Source organism: Lichenostomus cassidix, chromosome 4, assembly GCF_008360975.1.
Source record: "Lichenostomus cassidix isolate B80296 chromosome 4, HeHo_3.0, whole genome shotgun sequence".
Taxonomy (NCBI): domain Eukaryota; kingdom Metazoa; phylum Chordata; class Aves; order Passeriformes; family Meliphagidae; genus Lichenostomus; species Lichenostomus cassidix.
The window spans coordinates 23,962,261-23,989,380 of NC_139484.1; the positions used below are offsets into that span (position 1 = coordinate 23,962,261).

A 27,120-nucleotide genomic window follows, 5' to 3' on the forward strand; every position below is an offset into this window, starting at 1 on the left:
TAAGGATCCTAAAAATGCCGCCATTCTTGATGAATTTAAGATAAAAGTGGCATTTTTTATTTAAAAAAATACCTAAAATTTGATCTCATAAAGAAAAAAGATTCTTCGATTCAGTGTAAGATAAGTTTGTTTTTTTTTTCCTTTCACTTTTGAACATTTTTCCCTTTGGTAATTTCAGGTTTTAAATGTTTCACCCACCTTGCAAAAGTTTTAGTGAAAAGTACAAACAACAAATACTTTCTCCAAGCTGTGAAATCTCATTTAATGTAGTTCTGAGTATTGGTGTGAAAGATGCCTTTTTTCTTTTTAGGTTTAATGGATGTTGCCACACCCGAGATCCTCAGCTTCTCATGTTCTAAGTGTTTTCTTCAAGACACTTTACTTCATACATGATAAGAGATGATAATAGTAGAGTTTTTAATTGACTATGTATGTTCACTGACAATTTCCTACTGTTAGAGTAGACTTCAGGGTTAACAGCCATGTGGAAATCATTACTGCTTCTTGTTTTTGGTATCTAATCCAGATTAAGAGTTTAAATTACGGTTAACTAAAGAGGCTATCCAGTTTGCCAATGGATATGGTTTGAGACTTAACCTGTTAACACAGTTCCCAGACAAAAGGAAAGGGACAGAGCCATAGCTCAATTACATGATAACATTTAGTCTGGTCTCCTTTATCTATCCAAGAGCAAAACATTGCAGCTTGAAAGGTGCATAAATTTGCACAGTGGCTTTAATGACACTGTGGGTGTAAAATAATGCAGTCAGCAAGGGGTTGTCAGAAACGAAGGACTACATGACATTCTAGTTTTTGAGAGAGGTAGTGTGTGCTTTGTCAAAAAAAAATTAAATAGGCAACACCTAGCCTGGTACTAATGCACAGAGAAGAGCAGCACTGTAAATCCTACCCTGTAGGAGGCAGATCCACCAGTTCTGGTTCTACATGCATTATTTAACATTCACTGGACCTTGTGGACCCTTGTATTTTTTATTTGTTTGAAATAACTTGTGCAAATTTGGTCCTTCAACCTAGTAGCATTTAAAAAACCAAATAAAATCCCCCAAATAATTGCTTTTCCCATTGCAGGGGGACAGTATCTTACCATCTCTGATGCCAAAGGCAAAGAAGGAAGAGTGGCACATCTTATCCTGCCATTGGGTCACATGGATCAGGCTGGAGACTTGTGCCTGTCCTTTAGGCATAAGGTGCCTGGGATGCATTCTGGTGCTCTCCAAGTCTTTGTAAGGAAGAATGGTGCTCATGGCCCAGCTGTTTGGGGAAGAAATGGTGGCCATGGCTGGAGACAGACACACATAACTCTACGAGGACTTGGCATCAAGAGTGTAAGTACTGATGCTTGCGTTGCTTTTTGGGGTTTTGCATGAAAAGCTGAAGACACTTTAATGGTGTAGCAGTGCAGTGTTTGTCTTCTGGGTTCAGTTTCAGTCTGTTTTACTTCTTGGATCTCTGCCAACGGAATCACAATGTATGTGATACAAATATGAGAGTCATAGTGAATTCTTTCTCAATTAGTTTTGTGCACAAGAAAATGAAATCCCAGCTACAGGAATAGACTCATAGTACAGGCTACCGTGTCATTTCCTGAGCTACCTGGTACAGCCCATTTTAAGGGAGTCACTACATAGGAAAGAACAGCCTCGTGGACAGAGGCATACTCTACAGTGATTTCAAGAAAAGCCTGTATCAAGATTCCTCATGAATAATACTTTGAATAATACAGTGCCATGAGATAGTAAGAATCATCCACTGTGGATTAGTAACTGGCTAAACCAGGGCAAAGATATTGAAAATAAGTAATTTTTGGTAATGCATGGAGATTAGATCTGCAATCACATGTGGTTTTACACCCTTTAGCATAGCTGCAGGAGGTCAATGATGACCTAACGATGCCCATAACACAAAATGTTTTAGTGCAATCAGAAGAAGTTGCCTGAAGTGCCATAGGGAATCTTTTAATACCTGGAAATCTTAGAAATGTTGTGTGATTACCTGGTAGCAAAAGCTCAGTGTTATTTTTCAACCTCTGAAGGTAGTTTCTATTTCAGATCTGAAGAAGTGGCTAGTTGGGAACTTTTCCAACCAGCATGGGGAGGCAGGGCTGCTGACCTGACTCACTGTGACACTTACCCAAAAATCAGGGAGTGAGGGTAAACTCTTGAGTAAACAGGAAAAGCCTCTGCGAAAGAGAAATCAGGAAGAAATGTGGAAGTTTTGTTTTCTAAGCTAATTAAAAACCAAAAGCAACTAAACAGTAATGATTTTGGAGGGGCCTACTGGAAACCTGAGGGGAATTTGAATGGAGACCAGAATGCGTCACCACACTTTCTAATTAATTATCTCTGTGTAATTTTTTTTTTTTTGTTATTCCCAACTCAAATTGCTCTATTTCTCTTCCTAGGTTATTTTCAGAGGCGAGAAAGGGAAAGGAAGAACTGGGGATATTGGACTAGATGATGTGGTCCTGAGGAGAGGACGCTGCTCTGGAGAGCATTAGCTAAGACAATGGACCAGCTAAGACAATCTCCTCTTGCCCTTCTCATGTAATTCCTACCAAACTTTGAAACAGAACTGCATGGAAAAGGAGGAAAAGGGGGAGACCAACAACTTCTTAGTGGTCTGCTAAGTGCAATCTCATGGAAATTTCACTTAAATACATGGAGAGCACCTCCCAGGACTGAGGAAATCCAATCTCAGGCTGGTTCTTTCTATTAATCCTTACCCCTAAATCATGTTTTGTATGTAATAACTTTGTCCCCTGCTAAGTCTGGTGAGTGCTCACAGAAAGAGTACTTGCGAAAAAAGGAGAATTAATTTCAAATGGTGGCAAAAGAAAGCTCCATCTCAAAGTTTCAGTGTTAATTTACAGTCATTATCTTCCCATAGTGCTACTCACTCTTTCATTAATTGATTTGTGTGAGTCACATTGGATTAGTGAAAGCCTGGATCTGAACTGTGGCTTACTGCCACTGACCTTTGAAGAAGGGTTTGCCATATATGAAATAACATTTATTTTGCTGTTGCATCTATAAAACCAGTTTATAGAGTAGGCATTGCATCCTGTAATATTTCTACTGCTGTGTTTTGTGTATATGTGTATGGTTAACATATTTATGTTTTTAATATTTACAGACTGTAGTTGCAAGGTTATTGGCTGCTGTACTTTCTTTTTTTGCAAGACAGGAATTCAGCATCTTCTTTAATACTGCTGGTCATGCCAAGTTACCAAAGTCAGTTAATGGTGCTCATTGAAAAATGCTGGTGCAGTTTTTCATGTTGTAATGTCCTGAAGGCAAAAGACCAAACACCTACCTGATGGAAACTGGCAGCTGGTAATGCTGTACAAGTTTGCATTGAGCTGACAAGAAAGCCCTAAAGGGCTCTCAATCCTGCAAGAAGCTCCTGGTTCAGCTGAAGACTGAGCAGCCAGGAGAAGATGAACGTGGATCTTGTAAGGTTGAACCCATTTGACATCCCCAGGACTGTTCCCTTCCCACAGGTGGCACAAGCCTAGGCATAAGGAAAAATGGCAGCTGCATTAACACTGTACAAATAATTCAGACCGTGAAATGCCTCAAGTTACCTTTGTCAAATGTCCATATTCCACCCAACCTCCTGTGTATAATAAACATTTTATTCTTTAGAACTAGAACAACTATTAGCTCTAGTTAGAAAAAAGTATTTATCAAAACTTTGGACTAATTTTATAGTTATGTATCATGCCTGTGCTATGCAGTTTCCCAGGGAATTCTTCTGTTTGATTTGGAATTTTTTAAGTAGGCGTCATCATCATCATCACCACTGCTAGCAATTCTAACATTGACAAAGTAATTGTAACATTTAAGAAAATTACAAGAGACAAGTAAAATGTTATTAGTGGTGCAGCATTAAAGCTTCACTATATATTTATATATACAAAAGAAATAGATCTCAGTTCTTTTGAATACTTAGATACAGTGTAAAAGAAATGTCAGCTGCATAGCTTGTTAAGTCTTGTACAAAGTTCACACACAAAATTGCAAGACCATTAAAGGTCATATTCCAAATCCCTGTTTCTGACAAAGTACCACTCTGAAAATACTTTTCCCATTTGTCCTCTAGGACAAAATACAGTGTGTAGAGTAGAAGAGTATGTGACCAAACAGAGAGTCTCCTGCTAAACTGTTTCAGGAAACATTTTGAAAAAGAAAAAAGCAATGCGTTTGTAAACATTGAATTTTAAACTATTTTGCTTCAAATATGATTATGATTTTTTTCTCTTATGTTACTTTGTGATATGCCAGAAATATCTGTGAATAGTTGAAATACCTTGTCTTTATTTTAAAGTAATCAGTAAAGGAGACTGTTACCTGTTAATAATTGGTAATCTTGTTTTCATTTCTAGATAGAAAGACTCATTTTCATTGCAGTGAAATGAAACAAAAGATGACAATCCAGCCAAAGTGAAATAGCTCTTGTAACCAGATTTAAAAATCAAAATATATTTCATTATAAAATGAAGAGAGCACTATATGTAGTATTCAGAAGGAAGAATGATGATTTTCAGCCTAACTCTAAGAGAAGTCTCAGAGGTAATTTAAGAGTTTCTGCAATATAAAATGTCCATTTTACAAGAAGCAGCAGCTACCATCAGTCCTTGCTCTGCTCAACCTGCACAAAATGTTGTTATATTCCTTGGCACCTAAGATTAACACATTTTTGTCTGGTTCATCATATTACTACAGCTTTCTGAGGTTAAGGCTCCCTGGCTAAAATAGAAACCTATCTATGCAAGACTGTCAGAGGTTTTTGCCATTTTTACAAATGGTACCTAGAACCCAGAATCTGAGTTAATTCACAAGGTAGACAGAAATAAGTACTCAGATGACAGGGGGAGGAGTCAATCAATGTTTTATCAATGCATTTCATTGTTACACTCAAGCACAGACCACTGTAAAGCCTTGTGACAGCTGCAGTCTCAGCAGACACTTGAGGCCATGTTTTTGAGCTCTGGGGAAGCTGCTGTGACTGTATGTCACTCACCTCCACACTGGCTGTGCTGTGACTGTGTGTTGCCTTCTCTCCATCTTTCTGAAGAGACAAGGAGAGGTCACTCAGAGGTTCTGGTGTGAGGATCCTTCTCCAGCTCTTGCTCTCCAGGCCCTTTTCAGGCAGCTCCCTCCAGCCACACACCTCAGCCAGGACTGCTATTTCCACATCAGCCTCAAGAAAGGGATGAAAATATGGCCTCAGACCTTCCTATGAAGTAGGTTATAGATGTCCTTCCTGCTTTGGGTTTAATATATAGGTAGCTGTGCCAAAAGAAATTCCTTTATTAACATGAAAATGTTTATCAACTCTATAACCTCTTACACACTTATAATTGAATGTTTTTAAAAGACATCTTAAACCTTTTTCCCCAGAGAAATTGAAAATAAGATTCTTCATAATTGACAGGCACCAGGACCAGTGGCACTGTGCATTTATGCATTTGCTGACATCAAAATCAGCAGAATGGAAGGGATCAAGACAAGATTTTTGGTTCCAGATTCCATTCTATACAGTCCCCTCACCCTCTCATCAGAGCCAGATCCCCACCAGATATGGTCAAAAGGTGAAAATCACACTAAAGCTTACTGGCAAAAATATCAAAATCAATCAAAAATCAACCATCTCTGGCAAAAGATAAAATACAACATATCATTCAACATTCAACCACTTACCAGAGCAGTACTCAGTGTTAATTTAGCATTTACTAGCATAAACTCAGCCCAACTGGGAAAAACCTTGAAACTTACTAAATGCTATGTTATTCAAAAGTTCCAGGCAAAGAGAAGTAGGAAAAGAAAGAGAAGCAGAGAGGAAGACAGTAGGAGAGAAAAGATCTAGAAAAACACACATAGAGGTACCACCTGCTAGTGCCTCCAACCCAATTACCAGGTCTGTCTATAAACACCCCAAGAGAAGCTGTTTCTCCTAGAAATGAGGCACAGTATTTATCAGAAAGATAGCTTGATCCAAAGTCTCGTGATTTTAGCAATGCATTGGGACAGTCACCTGGAAACCTGTTCACTCTGCCTTTAAAAATTCTCAAAAATAAACTATAGCTGTCTTTAAAAATTTAATTGTGAATATTACACATAGAGTGTTATTAATTAGCAAGTGAGGTCTAGTTAAATATGATGCAAATTTTTATTTGTATAGCTCTATCTCTCAAACACCAAATTATCAAAGTTTTCCTGGTGGTTAATACACTTTCTTACCTGCTGTTTTATCCTGACATCCTATAGTCACACAACATTTTCTGACTTCAGATTTTCCCCATCAATATAAAAAGAAGTTGAGCAATGCATTGGTGTAAACCTGCAACTTTAGAAAGAAACGTGAAACATTTTAGTGGTAAGTTTCAGGAATGGTTTGAAAGATCACTGCATTAACTTCCAAAGCTTGAGGAGATTTCTTTCTCAGAGCCCATCTACTGCATCAAACGGACCCAGTGATACATGAGGAAATGCATTTGGAATGTAAATGCATTTGGAATGACTGTAATGCTCCATTTGTTTAAAATGCCAACAGAACAAAGACCATCAGGGGCTACAAAGACAGGTTTTCAACAGTACAGACTGAAGCACTTCTAGATTTCAGAAACCAACTCCATGTAAGTTTTCAGGATTCTAAGTCCAAAATGAATCAAATCACATTTTAGTGGCTCTGCTCTTACCAATTCTCCTTGGGCACTTGTGTGACCTCTTCCAAACTCGGTTCCACTGCCTTGAAACAAACCACCCTCTAGACAGTGTTTTACACTGAGATAGACTATTATTTGGAAAAAAGATACAACCAAACAAGTAGGTTATTTTTTATTTATTTTCCTTTTCAATGTTGAGAAACAGTCTGGGTAACATTACTGAGATCAGGATAGTCAGATCAAGATTGATTCACTTACTGGATGTGAATGCTAACTGGACGGATCCTGTTTGGTTGCCTTTTTTCACCTAAGAAATCTTTAATTTGAGAGCCACATGGGACATCATGCTTACACATGCTTGATATATGTCAAAAGCATAGATTTGTTCCCTCAGTTTCTTAATAACATGTCAAAGAGCAGAGCAAGTTAGACCTGAATTTTCTGGATAAAACCAGAAAGAATTCCTGGCTCTCCATCACTATTTTTCCTCAGTTTGTTTAAGAGATGTTAAGAATCAACCTTTTTTTTGACCATGAGTTACTACAGCACTTTTCCAGTAATTTTTTTAAACTTACTACTTTGTGACTTTTTACCTTCTCTTCAGGCCAGGAATAGTCCTCTGTCACACTTTTCTCCCAGGTTTTCACTTATCATGCATTTCAACAGCCCATGTTCTCATTTCAGACTCTTATCCTGAATACTCTTGCTACTCATTTTGAGTTTGGCAAACACCTGGAAAAACAAAGTACAATGTGTACTCAGAAAATTATTTTACTGCATTTGTATGCAACAGCAATACTAAAATTTGAGATTGACACTCTCAAGGAATTTCAGAAAGACACCATCATTGCTCTGATACCATGGTGCCCCAGCAGAAACGGGACCACATCACCTCTTCCCTTGCCTTTTGCCTGCCTCCATTTTAGGTCAAAAACTTGAAGAAATGGACTCAGCAGACTTTTCCCCCTATCAAAACAGTTCAAGACAGAATTCCCTTCTGTATGAAGCAGGATTACTGTGGCATGTATACACTCCAGTTCAGTACCAGTGTCTTTGAACTGCAAAGAACAGAAAAAAAGCCTTTCAATGAAAATTGACTGATTCTCACACCCCTGGATTCAAATCTAGCACAAAACCAAGAGCTCCTCATTTGGGAGCTCATGCAATGAGTGCCACCTCAGCTGGTGATGACACCACCAGAATTCTCAGCAAAGACCATCCTGACATCCAGCAAAATGTGACTAGTGAACTAAAGTCAAGTAAGTACTGAGAAGTCCTTATTTAGGCCAGTTACGTTTTAAATTGGAAAAAGAACTGTGAGACTGTCTAAGGGAAGAAATTTGATGTACAGGACTCAGAGGGGTGTCCAGGAGGGACACTTTGAACTTTCATCCCTCGGAGTTCTGAGCTGGCTCAGAAAATGTTGTCATCTTACCTCAGTTTCATGGATCAGTTGGAGGACCAAAGTTGCTGGAGCTCTTCAAAGTTTCCATGTCCCAGTGCTGAGTGTTCTCTCTCAAATGTACATGAGTCTTGCTAATAGGCTAGGCGATTCCTTTAGCCATTTGTACCTTGGAGTGAACACACAGGGTTTGAAGCCACTGGAACTGCTCATTAGAAATAAACTCCACAACTGCATAGTGCACGTCAGTTTATATAGAAACCAAGAACCCTTGTGGCATAGTTAGAGGGGTCATTTAACTGTGGACCATTCAGCCACTCTCCTGTCATATGCCACTCGTTCTATCTTGATTTTAAAGATATTATTGTTGGGTGAACTCTATTACTGAAGGCTGCCTCTTTGATCTGAGTGATGTTTAATTACCCACAAGGTACATCAGGCAGTTTTGTGGGGTGTTAGGAGACCTTGGCATTCTGGCAGCTCATCTGCGTATTAGCAAGCAGCCCTGGCCCACTCACACACTGACTAGGAAATTCACTGTGGACTGCTCTGCCAACTTTTGTTGGGAGTAATTTGCTTGCTAAATAAAGGTATGTGACAGGGTTGAAAAAAATATTAATGTGAAAAATAGGCAGAGAAAGTACCTGGTACATCAAGGGATGCCTTCATCACTATATGGCATTAGATCAGATTACATGGGCAGTTAGAGAGCTAGACAATTTTAAGGATTCAACTTCATCTTGGCCACAGAGCTCCAGCTCACAGCCTCTCACACAAGTTCTTTGTAACACTGTTCTTCATCTTTTATTCATCAATCCCCTCCCAGGGTACCACTTAGTCCAAAGAGTGTGTTTGGCATTGCAGCAAACACAAATGATGACTATCTCTCTCTGTGGCTGGCTGTGACCAGGAGGTCCCTAATGCATGGAACCTTCTCCATGTTTCTCCCAGGTTTTGTCAGAGAAATCAGCTGGGCTACTAAAAAGACATTGGGCAAATTCAAACTTTTGTGTGCCCTGATGAAGGCGAGGAGCTTTTCCTTCCCTGACATGGAAGTCTGCTTCCTTCCTAAAGAGAGACCCCCACCAGAGGAGACCCATTCTGTCCCACCCTCTGCAGTAGCTGCTCCAACTGAAATCCCATGTACTGCAGTTGGGTCCAAGTACTCAGGTAAGAAACTGCACAAAACCCCCAAGCAGGGCAACATCCTGAGTGTGCAACAGGCAGATTGGAACGATGACACTTCAAGCAGCAGCTACAGATGAAACTACAGGAGGCACAAATAGGGAATGCAAGCAATCCTGCAACAGCACTCAGCACTACGTGACTGCAAAACAACTGGATTCCATTTCTGGCCCTGAACTGACAAAGACTTGTGAGTTTTCCAACAGCCAGTCTGCCTGGAACAGCCTGGGAACACAGCATCTCCAAAACACATGAGGCTGCCAACAGCAACTACAAGGTAATCCTGCAGCATGAAAAATATTACGCGAGAGGAATTTTCAATCCTTGCTATTAAAAGCATCCTTAGAATGATGGCTCTGTCCTGACACTCAATACTGACAACCCTGCTTCATGTTCCAGTGGCAACAATTCCCTTTGGGGAAGAGAAACATCTTTCACTCATGAGGGAACTGCACAGAGCTCCAGCAGAACAGACACAGGCTGCTCCAATGACCCCAGGCCTTGCCCACCAGCCTTTCAGTTGAGGGGTCAGGCTGCTTGTGAGCTCCCCAGACACATTAAAGGGATGAGCAGAAATTTTCTCTGGGCACCTCTCCACACCCCTATTCATATTGCTGTAAGAAAGGTGAGTAAACTCACCCATGTGACAGAGAAGAGAAATGAGCAAATTCTTGTATCATGCACCCAGAACAGGTAAGTACCACTCATTTCAACTCACAAATTCTCCTGCCACACACTGTCCTCTTGAGACACAGCCACAGAGACACAGGTCAACCAGCCCAACATGCAACAGCAGCTAGATCAAAGCAGTAACAATTAAAAGCTTCCACTATCCAGCACTATTGAAGGGGAGAAGCTTTACTAACAGGTTTAATTTGTCTTTAACTTCCAGGAGCCTGGACCTCTGACTTGGCCCTTTTGCCACTGTCACAGGTGAGACACTTCATACCCAGCTGCCATTGGTTTCTGTGGCATATGATCAGACCCTTTGCTCATACCACACAAAATGCTGTGCTTCACATTAAAATGCTGCTCAAAGAAATGCATCTGACATTCTCTTCTGAGGGAACTGCTGGATAGGGCATCTCAAGGCTAGGAAACCCAAAACATGTTACAAAGGAACTTGTCAGCCGTGAGACAAGCATGTACATCAGACACTGATGAATTCACCATGCTCTCTGAGCTATTCGTATGTGATTTATCTCAGTTTCTAGTTAATTTTTTACAGCACCCTGCCCCTTGCCAAGCAGTTGGCAAACTCACTGCGTGTGCTCCAGAAACAAACATCCAAGCAGCAGTTCAAAGCAGATGAAGTAAATGGAGTTTTTACTCAAAGTAAGAAGTATTGTTTTAAATCCTGTTTCTCCTTTATCTGAAAATGAAAAACTCTTTTGCCTACATGAAAGAATTGAAACACAATACCTCTCCTTTCTTCACCACATTCTACTTTGCACCACAGCTGTTTTTCTTCTTACCTATGTAATACATGTCATTCCTATCTCATATGCAGAGCACTCTAAGGACTCCAGAGTAGATTCTTCAATTAAACAAAGCTACCAACATTCCAAGTCTTTTACTCAGTGCATTTGCACCTACACAAACCAGGGCAGCATGAGGACAAGACAAAGGGAGAGCTCTTTCAGCCTCACATTTCAGGACAGCACTACTTTGCTGCAGAGCTTCCAGTCTAGCCCACAGTGACACTGACCTGTCAACAGCTCTTCAGTGGAGCTGCCAGCAATTGTACAAATACTACACTTGAAACACTGCCCCTCTCACCTGTAAAATGCAAATCATCAAGCTGCCCCCTCTATTCCAGTCACTGCAACCCTTTGGGCTGGTGGAGAGGTGGTGCTGCTTGGTACCAGCCCCAGCTGAGGGCTCTGACTTCTTGCAGGACCCAATCCTGCCACTCCTGCCCATAGTGTGTGTGAGTGTGTGTGTCCTTTGGAGTTGCATGTGCTCACCACAGCACACCATATGGGGCTGCAGCTTTCCACCCTCTGGACCTCTAACCCTTTCCTTTTCCTCTTCTTTCTCCTCCTCACACAGCTCTCAAAATTTCTCCAAATGCACTTTTACCCTCCAGTTTGTTCCAAGACCCCAACTTCTTTCTCTCCATTTTCTAGTTCTCTGTGGCTGCTGTGGTCTTGAGCTCTTGATGAAAAACAGGCTATCAAAGCCTTTAGCCTCAGCTGCATACTTTTTTAGGCCTCCCCATCTACTAGGACCATTCAAGTTAGGTATCAAGCACTGCACCTGGCAGCATTTTCCAGATCCTGCCCAAACAATAATAAAGTTTCTTTGCCTCAGGACTTGCTGAACCCAAACACTGTTTTCTCTGGCACGAGAGGCCAATTTACTCCTCGAGATAAATATTAAGCAAACAGGATTTTTTTTGACTTTAGGAACTAAGAAGCTAGAACATTTTCCTGGAGCCACAGTCACACCCCTTGTGCCTGTAATGCTGAGCTATTTTTAAAAATTCATTCCTGTGGTATTTTCCTAATAGCCATAAAGCAGCAGGGCATTCTCTATAACACACTTTGCTATTATTACTCCTTCTACGCCTTTTGACTATGACCTTCCGAATTCAGATAGATTAGCCAGCTGTCAAAAGAAAAAAAGTTATTCTCTTTGTAGCCTTTCCTCTCTTGCTTGTTTTCCCCAGGCAGCAGCTCAGATCTGGCAGGAAACCAACTCAGTTCCTGCCCTAAGACTCCATCACATTTTGGAAAAGTCCATGTCCTGAATGTTGCAACTTGGGCCTTCTGCGTACTAAAAAAAGAAAATAAAAACTTGTATCTTTTGCCAGTGTTTCAACAAACAAAAACAGTGAACCAAACCCAAGTGAAGAACTGTTGCTCATCCATGTAATAACTCTCAATACCCTAAAAGAATAAGATTAGTATTTAAAGTTGACCAAGGGGCACCAACATCAGCCATTTAACAATCATTTCAACAATCACACTGCTTCCTTCATCCAGAAGATGACAGGTAAACTGAGTTTGTGACCTAGCTAGTAATTTTAAAAAAAGCACGGACTCCATAGCAAATGATGATACAAAACCATATCAGTGCAAGAACCTCTTGTTAAAATAGCAGCCAGAGACACAGAGCACTTAGCTGTTCTGTCTCCTCTGTATTTGTTCTCTGGTATAAATTGCAGAACATTTTTTCTAAGACTATGTAAATATAAACAAAGATTAAAATTAGGACAAATATCTCCTTCTCCTGATTTCATCGTCTGACCCCTTAATGCAACTCTTCAGCAAGCATCTATTTTCTGTTCATACCCACCATTTATTTCTGATTGCTCATGGTCTGTGCCGGGGGAGAGCACTTCCAAGCAATCAACCTTTCACTCCCAGTTCCTGACCCCACTGCTTTTTGCCATCCTTTTGCATGTTCCAGCCTTCTGGCCATCTCCTAATGGTGAAATCAGTTTTTGCTGCCCGAGGCAAGAGAAAAGGCAGTGGAAACATACCCTTATGAAGAAGGGATTGCCTCTTGTCGTGTTCTCTCCCTGCCAGAGCAAGTCTGAAGCCTTGTGTCCTCCTTGCCCCAACTGGCTCCGTTGCTGCTGCCTGCAGCAATGTTTCTGAGGCCACAAGAAGTGGCAAGCTCTGGAGCAACGTCTCATGGCTCTGGTTTGCATCTTGTCACACTCCACCTGCCAACACACCCTTAGACAAAAGCCTCTTTCAAGTCAAGCCCAACTTACTGACACACAATGGGTCCAGCAACTGGCAATGGCGGATTTTGAAATTTAAATTTTCTTCCCCTGCATGTTAATGCTCTTTTCCCTCTTCTCCGTGTGTTCACCTCTGTCCTAGGGAGGTGATGGACACAAGACACTGTGAGACACTTGCAGGTCAGAGCTTCACCCATCAGTAGAGCCCACCTGTGTCACCTCCCTCCAGGAGCTCAGACTGTGGAGACAGCACAACTAAGCTGAGTGGTAGTGCTGTACTAGGAAAGTACAGTGACATCAAAGCAGCTGACAGCAAACTGGGGATAAAGGTTTCAGCTCAAACTACGCTGTTTTTCATCAGCTGATTTTCTGGTCCATGAATTCCAGCATCATTAATTTAGTCAGAAATTTTATTCAATTTTCATGTATGTTAGAATCACAAAATTTACTTTGTTTCTTCCACGTCAAAGTTGAGGGAAAAAAAGGTAGTGGGTTGCAGAGCTCCCTAAAGCCAAATGCTAATTGCTGGATGAGAAAACACCACGCAAAAAATTATTAACAACTTCTACCTAATTTCAGAGTGCAAGGAGGAAAAGGACTTCAACGAAATAGAGCCAAATTCCATGAGAAAAAAAAAAGTAAGCATTTTTTCCTTCTAGTCAATATTTCTTACAGTAAATCCAGTGATTCATTTACATTTCTAGACTCTTTATTTGTTCTCACAGACACTGGAAATTAAAAAATCAAATCAAATCAACTTTCAACCTCCTGTGAACAAGCTATAGTGAAGTGCAACAGATAACAAGTTGAACATGCCTCTAGCAGGCAGCCAATTCCAATACTACACATTTATTTATGTAGGAGGAGCAACATATTTATTTATATATTTTATATATATCCAAGAAAAAATATGTACCTATTTATGCATCCAGGTAATACACGTAAGAAGGATCACTTGAGAAGTATTGCCAAAGCTGGTCAGTGCTGGGAAAGCAGAACTTCCCAAACCCCTCCTTGGGGCTTTCTAGGGCAGCAGGCACTACCTAAGAGGGAAAGACCTCCCCTAGTGCCAGGTTTTCCCCATTTCACAGGTGTAAATCCTCAGCAGTTTGTCAGGCTCTGCTTGGTATAACAAAAGCCTTCAGTCTCCTGACATTTTAAAAGGGTTCAAAGAAACATAACATGAGCTAGTTAAAAATACCATGTGGAGTGTGTACATACACCCACTCTGCTCTAAGCCAAAAATCACAGAAAGCACAGTTTGTAAGGCCTAATAGCACATCCTACCTATCCCCCCTCTCCTGCAGAGCTCCTCCAAAACAGTATCTGCCCTGCTGCATGGCCTGGTGTGCTTTGAAAGCCCTAATGTCCCCCTGATCTCAGCAGGCAAAGAGGCTGTGGCCTGTGCACGCTCAGGCTGTGCCTGGCACCTCCAGGGGTACCTGATGTAAACAGATGATGGAGGGATCACACTGCAGGGCTTTTCCTGACCTTCAGCCAGAAGGTTTGTTTTGCCTAATGTGAAGCTCCTCCTCTTGGAGACCACCCAAAATGTCTTTGTACAGTTCAGGTTGTATCTTAGTCGCCTGGCCAAACTGAAGTCCTGCGGCTCTTTTGATCTCTCCTGGTTAATCAAACTTCTGGGTCACTTTGCCACTATTGATGCTGCTCTCAGAATTCCTCTACCCTACAGTGATCTCCTCCTACTTCAGACACCTGCAGAGAGCCAGGCAGTGGGAATTGCAGGCAGTAATGTGTTCCCAAAGCTGGCTCCACGTAGACCAGCTCAAGGCTCAGGCAGGACTCACAGTGGAGTGCAAAAGCCTGTGCCAAGCTGCCTGTTGCTATTGCTAAACTACTTGGGAAATGGAAACAAGATATGGTCTGTTTGCACCATCTTGCAGCATGGATGCACTTTTTTATTACCAAATCCATTCCCAAACATCAGTTGACAGTTTTCTGGCTGCTTTGTTCATGGCACAGGCAACAGCTCCTTGCAACTGCTTCTACAGCAACTTTGAAAGTCAGAGGGCTTAAGAGCACCCAATGCCAAGGCAGTGAGTTACAGCCCTCTCTCCTCTTCCAGGCTGACTTCAATCTATTTCCCACAGTGGGAATCAGATGCAGGGACTGCTACAGGGAGAAGAAAAAATGTTCAAGAAATAAATGACAACAACAATAAATAACAACATCCACATAATGTGGGTAAACCACCACCACCAGTACTCTGTCTCTTTGCTAGGAAAATTCTGCATGTTCCCGATTTCCACTACACAGTGTCATTTTACATTTAAAAAATAATGTAAACTATATCACCAACCCGACTGTATAAAATAACAGAAGATTACAGTCTGTGCAATGAGTAGCCAAGCAACCAGCCTTCCTGCATGGCAGTTCTGGGACATTTTGATACTGTGCCAGAGCCTGACAGCTACCCTGGATTACTGCCTCCTAGCAATGCCTCTAGGCTGCTTTTCCTGCCATACAATTCATCACTGTTCTGCTGTTAGGATCAGCATGCTCTGAATACCAAGTGTCAAGCTTTGGGTCAGGGTGTATTTCACACTGCATTTGTGCTGATGCAAAAGTGATGCCACAGAGCAGCAGAATAGAAGGCATCAGGCTCTCAGATTAGAAACCATCTAAAGAATTGATGGAGAAAATCCCATGCCACTGTGGAAGAAAGATTGCTTTTGGAAAGTCAGTAGTGCCCAAATAGGTGATGCTACAATAATTAATTAATACTTTTATACTGTGCCATTGTGACCCATGAGAGATCTTACACTAGATGCTGTATGAATAAGAAGCTTTATTTCAGGGGAATTCCACCTATTATGCCATTTACTTTAACAGACAAAACCCCCCAAATGCTATTTTTGTCTCTTCTTTAGGATATTTTTTATCTGAACAGATTATTTTCAATAGAAAAATGAATTGACTCTTGCTATAGCCTCCTGACTGGTCGAGTGCCATCATCCAAAAGAAACCTCACTCCGATGAATTCAGCAGAGCCTGCTAACAGCACTCACAGCTCTTTTCATTCAGCATCATAAAACTGTTTGTCTCCCGAGTGTGAGTTTCACTTCAGGCCCTGCCAAGGTCAATATGCAAGATAAATACTCTCCCCCTTCATGGCCTGGTGGGAGGTCTCTTAAGCACCTCAGGTTTGCTGTATAATACATTGGGAAACATGATAATCAACATTTCACATGCTAAATTATGGTGGATTTCAGAATGCAAGCAGGATTTTACTTCAGCTGCTCTGTTCTTAACCTCTCTACAGAAAAGAAGGGATCTTCTCTAAATCTGAGATACTTTGACTCACAACAGTAGAAAAGAAGAAATTGATATTTCTTATAGGAATTTCTATGAGCAGAGCTTTAGGTGAACAAGAGCTGTCACTCCAACCTCCTCCAGGAAAAGTTAAATGCCTGGAACTGGGAGAAGGGGGATTGGGGAGGGTGAGTGGGAGAGGAACACCATCACCCACCCCCCTTACCCCCCAAAACAGAAAGATATCAATTTTAAGAATTCTCTCCCTCAGAATACCTGCCTTAAAAATAACTTTTTGCCCCTTAAAAATTGATATATATTTAATAACAATATTATCAATATTTATTTTTGTGCTAGTGAAAGTCTGGGCCACCTTGAATTATCTTTTCTCCAAAGGAACCCGTAAGTTTTCATAGTGTTTGGCCTTGAATGAATATGAGCCCTGATAAAGTGCAATGGTATCTTGCTGAACTCTAACTATTGTACATTTCATTTGGCAAAAAGATGGAATTTCCTTCTGAAAATTGTTTATAATTCAGAGATCTTCATATTCTTCAAAACATCTTGATTATTCAATAAAGTTCATAATGAAAGAGGAATCATTCACAGGAATAACCTGTTAACCCAAAGCAGGAACTTCATACCTGAGGACACACACCAACACATGCACGAAAAGGTGATGTGAGTTTATCTTGGTTGGACTCTATCTGTATAGTTTGTGTCAATCTGCAGCACTTCACTGTCAGTACAGCTACTGCTGTCTGCACTGCCAAGCTACAACAGACTAATTAAATCTAGTTAACTCTGAGTCCTGACCCCAATGTGTCCAACAAACCTCCAGACAGTTAAGGAAAAACTTGCCCTTTTCTATTTTCAGCAATAGTATGAGCTATTGAGACTTGTCAGTGATGCTGACATCTAAACATGCTTCACAAACTTCTGAGTTTTGACTGCTTCACTGTATTTCCTGAATGCATTATGGCTGCAATTTTCCTTCTCTGAATCACACAACTCATCCATGTCAAAATAAATTTATCACCTATTAATTTCCATTCTTCTGCTCAGACAGTAATTTCACACCTCCAGCAGACAAGGGCAGTGCAATGGCAAGGCATCAGGTTGCTAAGCTAACATCACAGAGGAGGTTACAGCATTCCCCCCTTCAGTCTTCTGAATAGATTTCTGGCAAAAGATAAACCAGATATATTTTTAAAAAGTTTTAGGAGAGCTCTTCAATTAGTTTGTAGACCTTGTGTCCACTTTTAGTCTTTCAGTTTAAAGAGAAATGCAATTTCTCTTGTTCTGCTGTAATTGACGAAGGATCTTTGCTAAAATAACTTTCATGGGGAAGTAAAAAACATTCCATGGGGAATTTAAACCCTACTTTATGCAGAAAACATTTCATAAATAATGCCATTGACAATTTCATTTTCAAGAGAAAACAATAAACCAGCAAAGAACAAACCAGAAAACAATAATGTTTTAAAGGAGGAAGAGGCAATTCTTAAAGGAAACTGAATCCACATATCTGACACAGCAGTGATACGGCTGGATAGAGTTCCATTTCTTGACCAACCATGTCAAAAATTAAAAAATAAAGAAAGTCAAGATATTTTCTAGTATCAATCTCTTACAGAAAAGCTCTCAATTTGATTAAACCACTATATCCTGGTTTGCAATCAAATTAAGCTCAGTTTTGCTTTAACTGTAATTCCACTCTAGGGCGCCTCCTTGCTACAATTAGAGCAGGTGTATTTTTCCCTAAGAAAGTACTGGCAAAAGTGCAAAGGAAATGTACTTATCATCATGCTCTCACCCTAATGCCCAAAGAAAACAAAAGCTGAGCAAATCAGTTTTCATTTTCAGTAAATCAGGTGGCCAGCAGCACCAGCTCTCTCCCACCCAAACCTCATTTGATACTGATGCCACTCGCCAGCTCCCTGAACGCTGCTCTGTCAGCACAGCACTGCAGTCTCTCATTAGGACAACGTTAATTTAATTAAGAGTATTTTAACACAGACAAAAGGCAATTAAAAAGCCTGTCAGTCGTTGTATACAGTTTGCCAACTTCTGTTCTGTGAATCTATGAGCTCATCACCAACGTGCCACTGATACACCATGCAGGCTATCAGTGCTCTTTTCAGCACAGTGTCTGTAGCACACAATGAACACCCTCTCCAGCTCATACGTTTACTCAGTTCAGTGGCACAGTCTCATCCCCAAACTACTTTAAAAAGATCGTTGCTTTTTGAAATTGCCTTACAATGTTCTCAGATTGCAAAAAAAGCCTGTCCAACAGATTTCAGATGTGGTTCTTTTTAAAAAATACCCCTACAGGATTCTTTCTGCAGTGTGAAAAGGGAAGAGAGTTAACATCTTGGACACCTGGTGAACACAAGTAAAATCTTCCTCCCATAAATTCAGGTTAACAGCAGTTATCACTGTTACATGAAGAGCTATGCTTTGTCTACAGCTTTCATCCTGAGCCTTCAGGGAAGGAGCTCCAGAGGGACCACTGGTCTAGAGGATACCTGTCTCATGCTCAGATAGCTCTGCTAAAATTCACTATCAAATGCCAGATTATCATATCATCACTAATTTGCTCTGGAATACACTCCCTGAAATGCATCCAAGAAATGCCATACAAGCACACACCTAGAAGTGGCACAAATAATAGCTCCAGAAAATAAACAAAGGAGGTAACAATAGAAGGATTCATTGCAGGAACAGCAGCATATCAGAGCAATGACAGAAAATCAAGCCCTAACAGTGTAGAGAAGTCATGCAGAACAGACGCGAATTCTATCATTGTATTAAGGATCTGAAAAGACAGACAAATCAAACACTAGGGCACACAGTCCTGTTTCCTCCTACAGTTCAGTAGGGAAGTTTCTGGCCAAAACAATCTAATTTACTATAAGATTCACTATCTTGCCTCAGTGTTCATTCAGGGGCAGATCAAATTCAAAGTTTTCTTTCTAAGTGACCATTTTTTACTCACCATGAATCCTAATAAAAGACATGAAAAATCCAGAAAATATGTGTATGAGGGTATGAGACACATCCAGAAAATACCCAGCCTGGATTGCTTCATTTTACTTTTCTTCTTCTGTGTCCAAATCTACATGGCTGCTCTTGACAGATGCTTTTAACAAGAGGAGTGCCCACTTGGTCCCCAGCTAAAAATGAATTATGATCTTTGCTGAGTAGGACTATAGGATTTGCTCCACTGTTTGAGCAGCTGGCTGAGCTACTACTGCAAGTATAATATTTTTTTTGCAGCTATTCACTGTCAAGCTTGCTGCATTAATGTCAGATTTCTGGTGTGCAATTTTAACTGTAATGAAATTGGCCTGATCACAGGCTGAGTGAGGGTAACATTTATACCCTCAGAGCTGGTAAAAGTAAAAAGAAGAGAGCCAATAACTGGCTGGCATGAAACAGAATTTGTGTCACAGGGGAAAATTGGACATTTGCATCCTTCAGGATTCTAGTTAGCACCTGGCCTTTCAGCTCCAAGCTGAATGATTGCCACTGGAAGGCACTGAAGTATTCCTCAGCAACTGTGTACAAATCCCAAAGACTTTAAGGGAAACAGCAGGATATAAAAGTTGGCTAAAACCAAAAAACCTGGGCATGAAAAACCAACACAGTCAACATCAGTGCAACTTTTGGTAAATAACAATTGACATAGCTGAGAGTTGAAAAAGTGGGGTAAAGAAATCCAAAGAGAGAACCTGCTACCTTCTATAAACTGCATATTTCTCAGGATGCTCTTATGTCCTGAGCATGCCATGGGACACTTGTCATGTTCACTGTCCATGAGACATAAATGTGCATCTGATAATCTTTTCTTTGGCATGAAATGTTCTGCACGTCATGCTTTGAACGTGAAGCAACGTGAAACCTTCCGAGAATTTGAGCTGTTGGCTCATTAATGAGATGTGTCCCTCATTCACACATGACTGGGCTTTAGACTTCCCCAAGAGGCCAGACCTACCTGAGGGGCTCTGCAAAGCAAACATCAGCTTCAGGAAAAGCAGTAAACATGTGAATACCTCTTAAACAAATAATTACACAAGTGCAATACTGGCAGAACGGATGCATTCCAGACTTGCACTAGTTGAGAGTTTCTGGATAACAAATTAGTTCAGCAACACTTGACATTAATCCCTTTGTTCTCTGTACATATTAAGTTGCTCCCATGTTTTCTGTGGTTAACGGATAGAATATGGGGAGCTGTCTGTTACTTGGAAGTGCTCTGAATCATGAAGAAAGAGTACAGTTTCTACTCTTTTTTAATGGTAAAAAACCCTCCCATGCTGACAGTACATTCTAAATGCCTACACAAACATTTTATTTGACTTAGCAGGTCTCCCAGATTCTCATAGCCCTTCTTTCCCCTCTGAAGGGGTCTGAAGTTTGAACTCTTCCAGTAATACCTGACTGTAACTCCCACCTTCACTGCCAATATTCTCCAGCCCTACTGATATCTGAAGAGGCCCACTTGGAGACTGAAGACTCTGGGTTTTTTTGATAGAGCTACAGTAAAATATTCCTTTTAATTAAGCATAATTTCCTTTAATTAGTCTCCACAGAAAGCATTAATTTGCATTGCTATCTCAGATTTCCCCAGAGAAAACCTTTACAGTTCAAATGATCCCTCCATGTATCCTCATAAATCACTGTACCTTAGTAATGCAGCCTGTAAGCACAAAGAGCTTCCCACACAGTGATTCTGTCAAAACACAATACATATTTGCCACATCCAGCATTCACAGGAATTCCAGCCTTCAGGAAAACAAATCCTGCCACAAGATGCTCCAATGTGAGCCAATCTGTCAGCATCACTGAGGCTATCTCCCTTCACAGCTCTGGTGTTTCACGTATGTCAACAAGCCAGGAATCATCAATATGAGCCAACAAACTAGACTACACAGTCTAGTTTCCCAGACTTGCCCTCTTTGGAAAACTGTTCCTTAAAGTCCTGTTCTTACCTAGTAAAATGTCTTCATTAAAACTGTGCAGGATTTTGCTTGGTGTACTTAGAGATGTGCAGTGCAGTGTGCACAGGGATGTCCCTCTGAGCACCAGCTTTGTGAATTTGCCTTGGAAGAGGGAAGAAATATTCCACCATGATAGCAACTTGGGGATTCATCTCTTGTAGCATCAACAGCTCTCATGTAACCTCCCAGTCCTGCTGTGGCAGTGGCACCAGAGAGGGAGGATTCAGAAGGAAATATTTACGATTGAAATAAAAAAAAAGACATTTCAGGAATTCAGCCTATTCTGGGCACCATCCATTGGTGTATTTTAAAGCTGTTTCTACCCTACAGTTAAAGCTGGGCACACACACAGGACATTCCCAGGTTTGCTCAGTGTCTCAAGTAATGTTTCCCCAGCAGCTCCTCTGTATGGGATGGCAACTGGATAGACACCTCCATAAATCTGGAGGCGGTTTGATAAACAGAAAAAAACTTTGGTCTGTGCTAAAATACTTCCTTGTTTTTACCCTCTGACTAATCAGTCATGAGTAACCCCATAATATCTTCCCACAAAATAAGTCTAGTCTATATTATAGAGCACAGGGGCATAATGAAATAACTTTTCCCTGTAGCCATTTGGGCTCAAAAAAACCTCACAGAAATTACCGTCAATTTGGCCAACATTTCCAACCTTTTAATCATCTTGATGACAACAATGTAACTTTAACTTCCTTAGTATGTCACTTTTAAAAGCTACAATAAATAATGGCTTTTGGTCCAAACAGTGTTTTCCTTCTAAATATTCAAAAAAATACGCTTGGATAATTGTTATGTCTTGACTGCAAACAAGAACAATGCTATATGGATGCATTTATGTATGAGAAATCCCATGGCTTCCCAAGCTTCATGAAGAACATTAATAAAAACACCCAAAAGAATCCCCCTAAGCTCAGGCACTCCAATAGCTGGTAAAAAAAAAAAAAAAACAGAAGAGGGAGGGGGAAAAAACACTTCTAAAATTGAGTGCATATTGAGTACATGTGCACTCATACACAAAACCTACTTACAGCATGATCCTTCTGGAATTTAATTTATAGTTTTGAAGAGTTCAATAGGACCAAAGGTTATGAGCCTTTCCTCCAGCCAGACATGCCTGCCTCTTCTGTGAAGCTCCCACTGAACTAGACTGGAAATGGGGGAGGATGATTACTTACTGTTTTGCACTCTGGGCAGGCTTTCAACATCAGCCAAAAAGTAATCAGCAATTACAAATTGTACTATGTGACAAAGACCATGCTGAGCACTGGTTGAGCATTCTGGCTGCACAGAGTCTCCTCGCCAAGAGTCAATGAGATAATTTTTCTCCCTGGAAGCTACGCCACTTCTGAATCTGAGTAAAGGCAGCCTTTGCACAAGCAGTACCTCCCATAGAGCAGGTTCTTGAAACAAAACATTACCTAATTGTGGAACTGCAGCTCCACCACTACAGAAAGGCTCCTCTGACCTCTGACAGTAACTGCTTGCAAATGGGATGTGCTACTTGAACAGAAGTTCCAGAATTGGTGTGTGCACTCTCAGGGCTGTTTACATCCCTCCAACACCTCTTTGCTGGGTGGCCTTTCTCCACTTTGGTTTTGATTGTTTCTATCCCCTCCTCTTTTCCTCAAAGTACCATCATTATTATTACTCTAACAGCTATTCCTTAGTGAAACAAAGGCTCTCTGTCTATTGGAGGTATTTTTAATTTTGGCTTAATAAAACAAAACATTTCTAACAGGTTAGAAATCCCTCAGGTCTTTGAGTAGATTCAGGTAAAGCTTAAGTTTTGATCATCCTTGCTAATTATTTCTAGCCAGATCAGAATAAAGCATTTAAGAAACTTGAACCTACATCTAACTTAAAGCTAGGAGCCATGACCTTATCTTCAACCTGAGGGTGTCTCTGATAATCTTTGTATCTTGCTGAATCACTAAAACAGTGAAGCAAAGCACCCTTCATGCCTGATATTTGAACTGCTTAAGGTTTCTTACTGAAAAGCACTCCTCTAAAAATGAAATCTGAAACAGGATCAGCAGAGACTTCAAGAGGATTTTGTAATCAGTCTAAGATTTCACAAGGAAAATGGGTACAGGAGAATTTTTTTTTCTTCTAATCAACTAAATGAGATCAGTGAGGACAAATCTCATCAATGAATCCCTCACTTAGGCTTGTTGTATTGCACAGGCAGAATGGGTGGTCTGCAAAACAGCTTAGCAACACTAAAGGGATGGCTCTGCCAGCATTTCCCACTGAAACCATTTACAGACTGTGTATGTAAATCCTGACCCTTTTGAGGACAAATTTTCCAAGCTCAAGCTAAAATTTTTAAGTGTTTACCAGTGAATGTGGAAGTCTGACTTTCAGAAACTTGGGTCCCATCTAGACATTTAACAAAGGTTTCAGATTTTTGCAAGCCCTTGGTGTAAATAACTGAAGACTTCTGAAAACTGGCCAGGTGTTACAAGAAGCTGTTTCTATTGCATGAAATAACCTTTATTTAACCTGGTTCACACCTCGTGGCACAGACACAAGTCTGGTATTCCTGCACAAAATTGCAGAAGTCCAGTGCTATAGTAATCTATCAAGGTTTTGTACATCATGAACAGGTGAGGCACTGCAATAGGGCAACACAGCATTGCAGCAAGTGAACAGGTGTTCAGTGGAGATTCCTAATAGCCATGTGTTTAGGTTACTTGCAATTGTGACCATTTATCTCACAACTTTTATGTGCAGCATGTGTAGTAGAGCTGCTTGAATTTTTACAGTGCCTGTTTTTCCCACTGCTTAAAAAAACCCCAAACAAAAAAACCCAGAAAAAAGAAAATAGGGCAGTCACCTTGTCTTTGCCAGATGAGGAGGTGACAATTCATGACACTGTCTCAGGATGTGCTCACCCAAGAGCAGCTCTGGTTGGTGAAGGATTGGTGCTCCTGTGATGAGCAGTGAGCAAGAGGCCATAGTTTGAAGCACCAGCTCTGTGTGTCAATTATCCTACCTTGCCAGGAAAAGGTAATTAGAGAATAACTCCCTGATGCCTTCAAGTATCTCCTGCTACCCCCACTGGTTCTCATCCATCATCATGAAAACTTCTCTCAGTGATTCATTGTAGGAGGGCTGCCTTTCCAGTGGAGGCACTGAGAGGAATTTTCCACTTCTCCCTCCCTCCCATCCACTGTGCACAGCAGCAATCTCATTTCATTACAAGCCCAGGATTCTAATGTCAGTGACTTCAAGCATTTGCTAATAAGGAACAAGTAGTTTCCAGGGACAGGAAACACAATGAGAGCATTAAAAAACTCTTCTGAGAAAGAAAACCCACCACATGTTTCCAATAGAGAAGGTGAGCTAAAGGTAAGTGCCTGTAAAAAGCTGAAAAGTCCTGGTGGGAGGGGAGTGCCTCTAAAAGCACTACCAGGCAGGATGACAGCCAAAAAGCTCTGGAAAATACTGGTTTATCTACAGGACTTTCAGAAGAAATAAAGGTTAAGTGTAAATTTGCACCTATAGGACCAAGAGGCACAAAGCATTTCAAAAGGAGTAATTAGAACAACAGAGCTCAGGTATATTGAAACAACTCTGGATTCTAACTGCCCATTTTGCTGGTTTCTCCGTCAAAAGTAATTGCAAAGTTTCTCTCTGAAGTGACAAGAGGACTTACCTGATTTAGTAAAGCCCCTGGGCTCATGTATATGTGCATGCACTGCACACCTGTACAATTGCTGCAAAGGAGAAATGTTAATTATTACAACCTGTTTGAGCTATTCCAATTAGGTTCGGCATATCCTCCAAAAAGAGCTGGCAGTTTTTAACAACTGTGTCAATTTAAAGTAAGCTGTTTGTTAACCATACTGTTATATTCATACACATAATAGCTACATAAATACCCATAAAGTTTTATATTAAAGTTCTCCATGTTCCTTCATCCAGGTACACACTGTGCATGAGGCATCTCTTCAGAGCTGGAGTATGAGCATTCCAGTTGCTGAAGAGCTGCCATTGAACTAGTTCCACACTGAGCACCTGTAATATTTGAGAGTCACCAAGTTCCTCCCTTGAGGATGACATCCTACATCTGATGTCACCTTTTTCTTTGAGGCTGGAGAAACAACGTTGTTTGAAAAAACAGCTTTACTTAAAAATTTAAAATCAGAGGTATTAGCTCACTCAAATTTTGAAGGACTTGACATTGAATTTAAAAATTCTAGTCTAGATTTATCCCTGTTAAATAATTATTTGGTGTTCATTGAGTCCTTTTAATAGTGAACTGGAGAAAAGGTGGATGGAATAGGAAGAGGAAGATCCACCCAAAAAGCCTGATACTTCCTAGCTTGTGGTATTTTAGTGTAGCATATATCAATATGATCAGAGCCCCCTGCTATACTTTCATGCAGGCCTCAGTGCCTGTATTTCCCTACAGAAAAGTTGTGAGAAAACTGTCAGCAAAAAGAATTTGACATTTTATTACTGCTGAGTCAGGCAGAATTTTCATGCCTTATCGAGCCATAGCAGGACAGAAAAGCACTGTGCAAACTGACCTACACCTTACTCTGTGCACACAGTGCAAACTCACTTGAACTGCTAAAAGAGAAAAAAGAACTGATAATCAAAAATAAAATTACTTTTTTTATTATGCATTGAGCTCTGCTTAATAAGGGAATTTTATGACTTTTCCCCCTGGTATTCTAGGGTTGTAGAGCTTGGTTTGTTTTGGCTAAGTTTACCAAAAGTACCAATCTTCATTAACATTAAAGAAAATTCTAAGTCTTGTAGTAATTGAAAATACATCACATGTTATTATAGCCTAACTATACCAGTGTTTATTATATACTATCAACATGATTGCTGGATGTAGCTGACCAAAATTCATAACAAGCTTAGTAATATATAATAAATCATAGATCACCATTACTATATTCTTGATAGGAGCTGTGAATTGTTTGTGGCAATCCTGAAATCCATTCATTAATAGTACTTACTAGTGAAAGGATTGTTTACGAAATCAGTGAGGGAGAACTCATATTGTCATCTACCTTTGGCTTCCCAAAGAAACAGCTTATTCCTAGGAAAGACATATTTAGTCCTCATTCTCACACAGTACTGTGGTCACAGCATTCCTTGTATATCCTTTTTCTACATGGAGTAAAATAAGATGTTATCAGCTTGTTTTAGTGAGGGGAACTGAGTCGCCCAGATTACATAAGACATATCAAAATTTTGTAGCAATAATGTAAATCCACGTATAGTAATAATCTAAATCCATAAATAATGTATCAGGCAATAATGGCCTGATAACTCAAGCTACTGCAATAATCACTGGATTTCCTAAAACCCCATAACTATTGCACGTACCTGTTCTGTACTCTCAGTTTCTCCTTTGGCCAGCTCAGCTGAAAAAAGTTGATACCACCAGATGCTATTTCTCTCTAAAATTAGGTAATGCCAGATAATTCTAGACAGACAAAGAGGAGACATTTAATACGGTTTTGGTTAGGAAATATTAATTGAACCATTGGTCTGCAACTTTTCCCTGGATTGCTCCCATTGAATACAATGATTACAACATTGCTTTGCTGTACCTGCTCTTTTACACGGATTACTGTGTCTGGAAACTTGGTGTCTCTGCTCCTAAAGCATATAAGGAATGTATCACCAGGCAAGGAAAATAAGTGAATTACAGGAGTGCATGAACTGAGGTCTCTCTACCTTTACATGTGAGACCACAATTAAAGACTATTCTGAACATGGATTTACATTATGGTTAAACAAATTTTGGGAAAAGGCTTTACAAAAAATACTTACAAACTGATACAGTGGTAATAACACTCTACTGATTCTATGTTTTTAAGGTTTCTTT

At 40.4% G+C, this 27,120-nt stretch overlaps 1 protein-coding gene and 1 long non-coding RNA gene across 9 annotated transcripts in view; one reads left to right on the top strand and one right to left on the bottom strand.

The window, feature by feature from the left end:
* NPNT (nephronectin) overlaps positions 1–4,380 on the top strand; it is a 48,386-nt gene extending 44,006 nt beyond the window's left edge. For all 7 annotated transcript variants that reach the window (XM_085058338.1, XM_085058337.1, XM_085058340.1 and 4 more), the window contains 2 exons: positions 1,090–1,346; positions 2,423–4,380. In XM_085058338.1, the coding sequence (XP_084914464.1) occupies positions 1,090–1,346; positions 2,423–2,518 (353 nt within the window). In that variant the 3' untranslated portion in view covers positions 2,519–4,380. The remainder of the gene's footprint in view (positions 1–1,089; positions 1,347–2,422) is intronic.
* A 10-nt stretch (positions 4,381–4,390) lies between these two features.
* On the bottom strand, positions 4,391–14,289 carry LOC146438069 (uncharacterized). 2 transcript variants are annotated; one of them, XR_014851655.1, is made up of 4 exons: positions 13,886–14,289; positions 7,282–7,420; positions 6,264–6,369; positions 4,391–5,312 (listed from the first exon to the last, which is right to left on the bottom strand). It is a non-coding gene; the product is annotated as an uncharacterized LOC146438069 (long non-coding RNA). The 2 variants fall into 2 exon arrangements; XR_014851656.1 differs by lacking the exon at positions 13,886–14,289 and adding an exon at positions 8,124–9,183.
* Between the last annotated feature and the right edge of the window lie 12,831 nt (positions 14,290–27,120).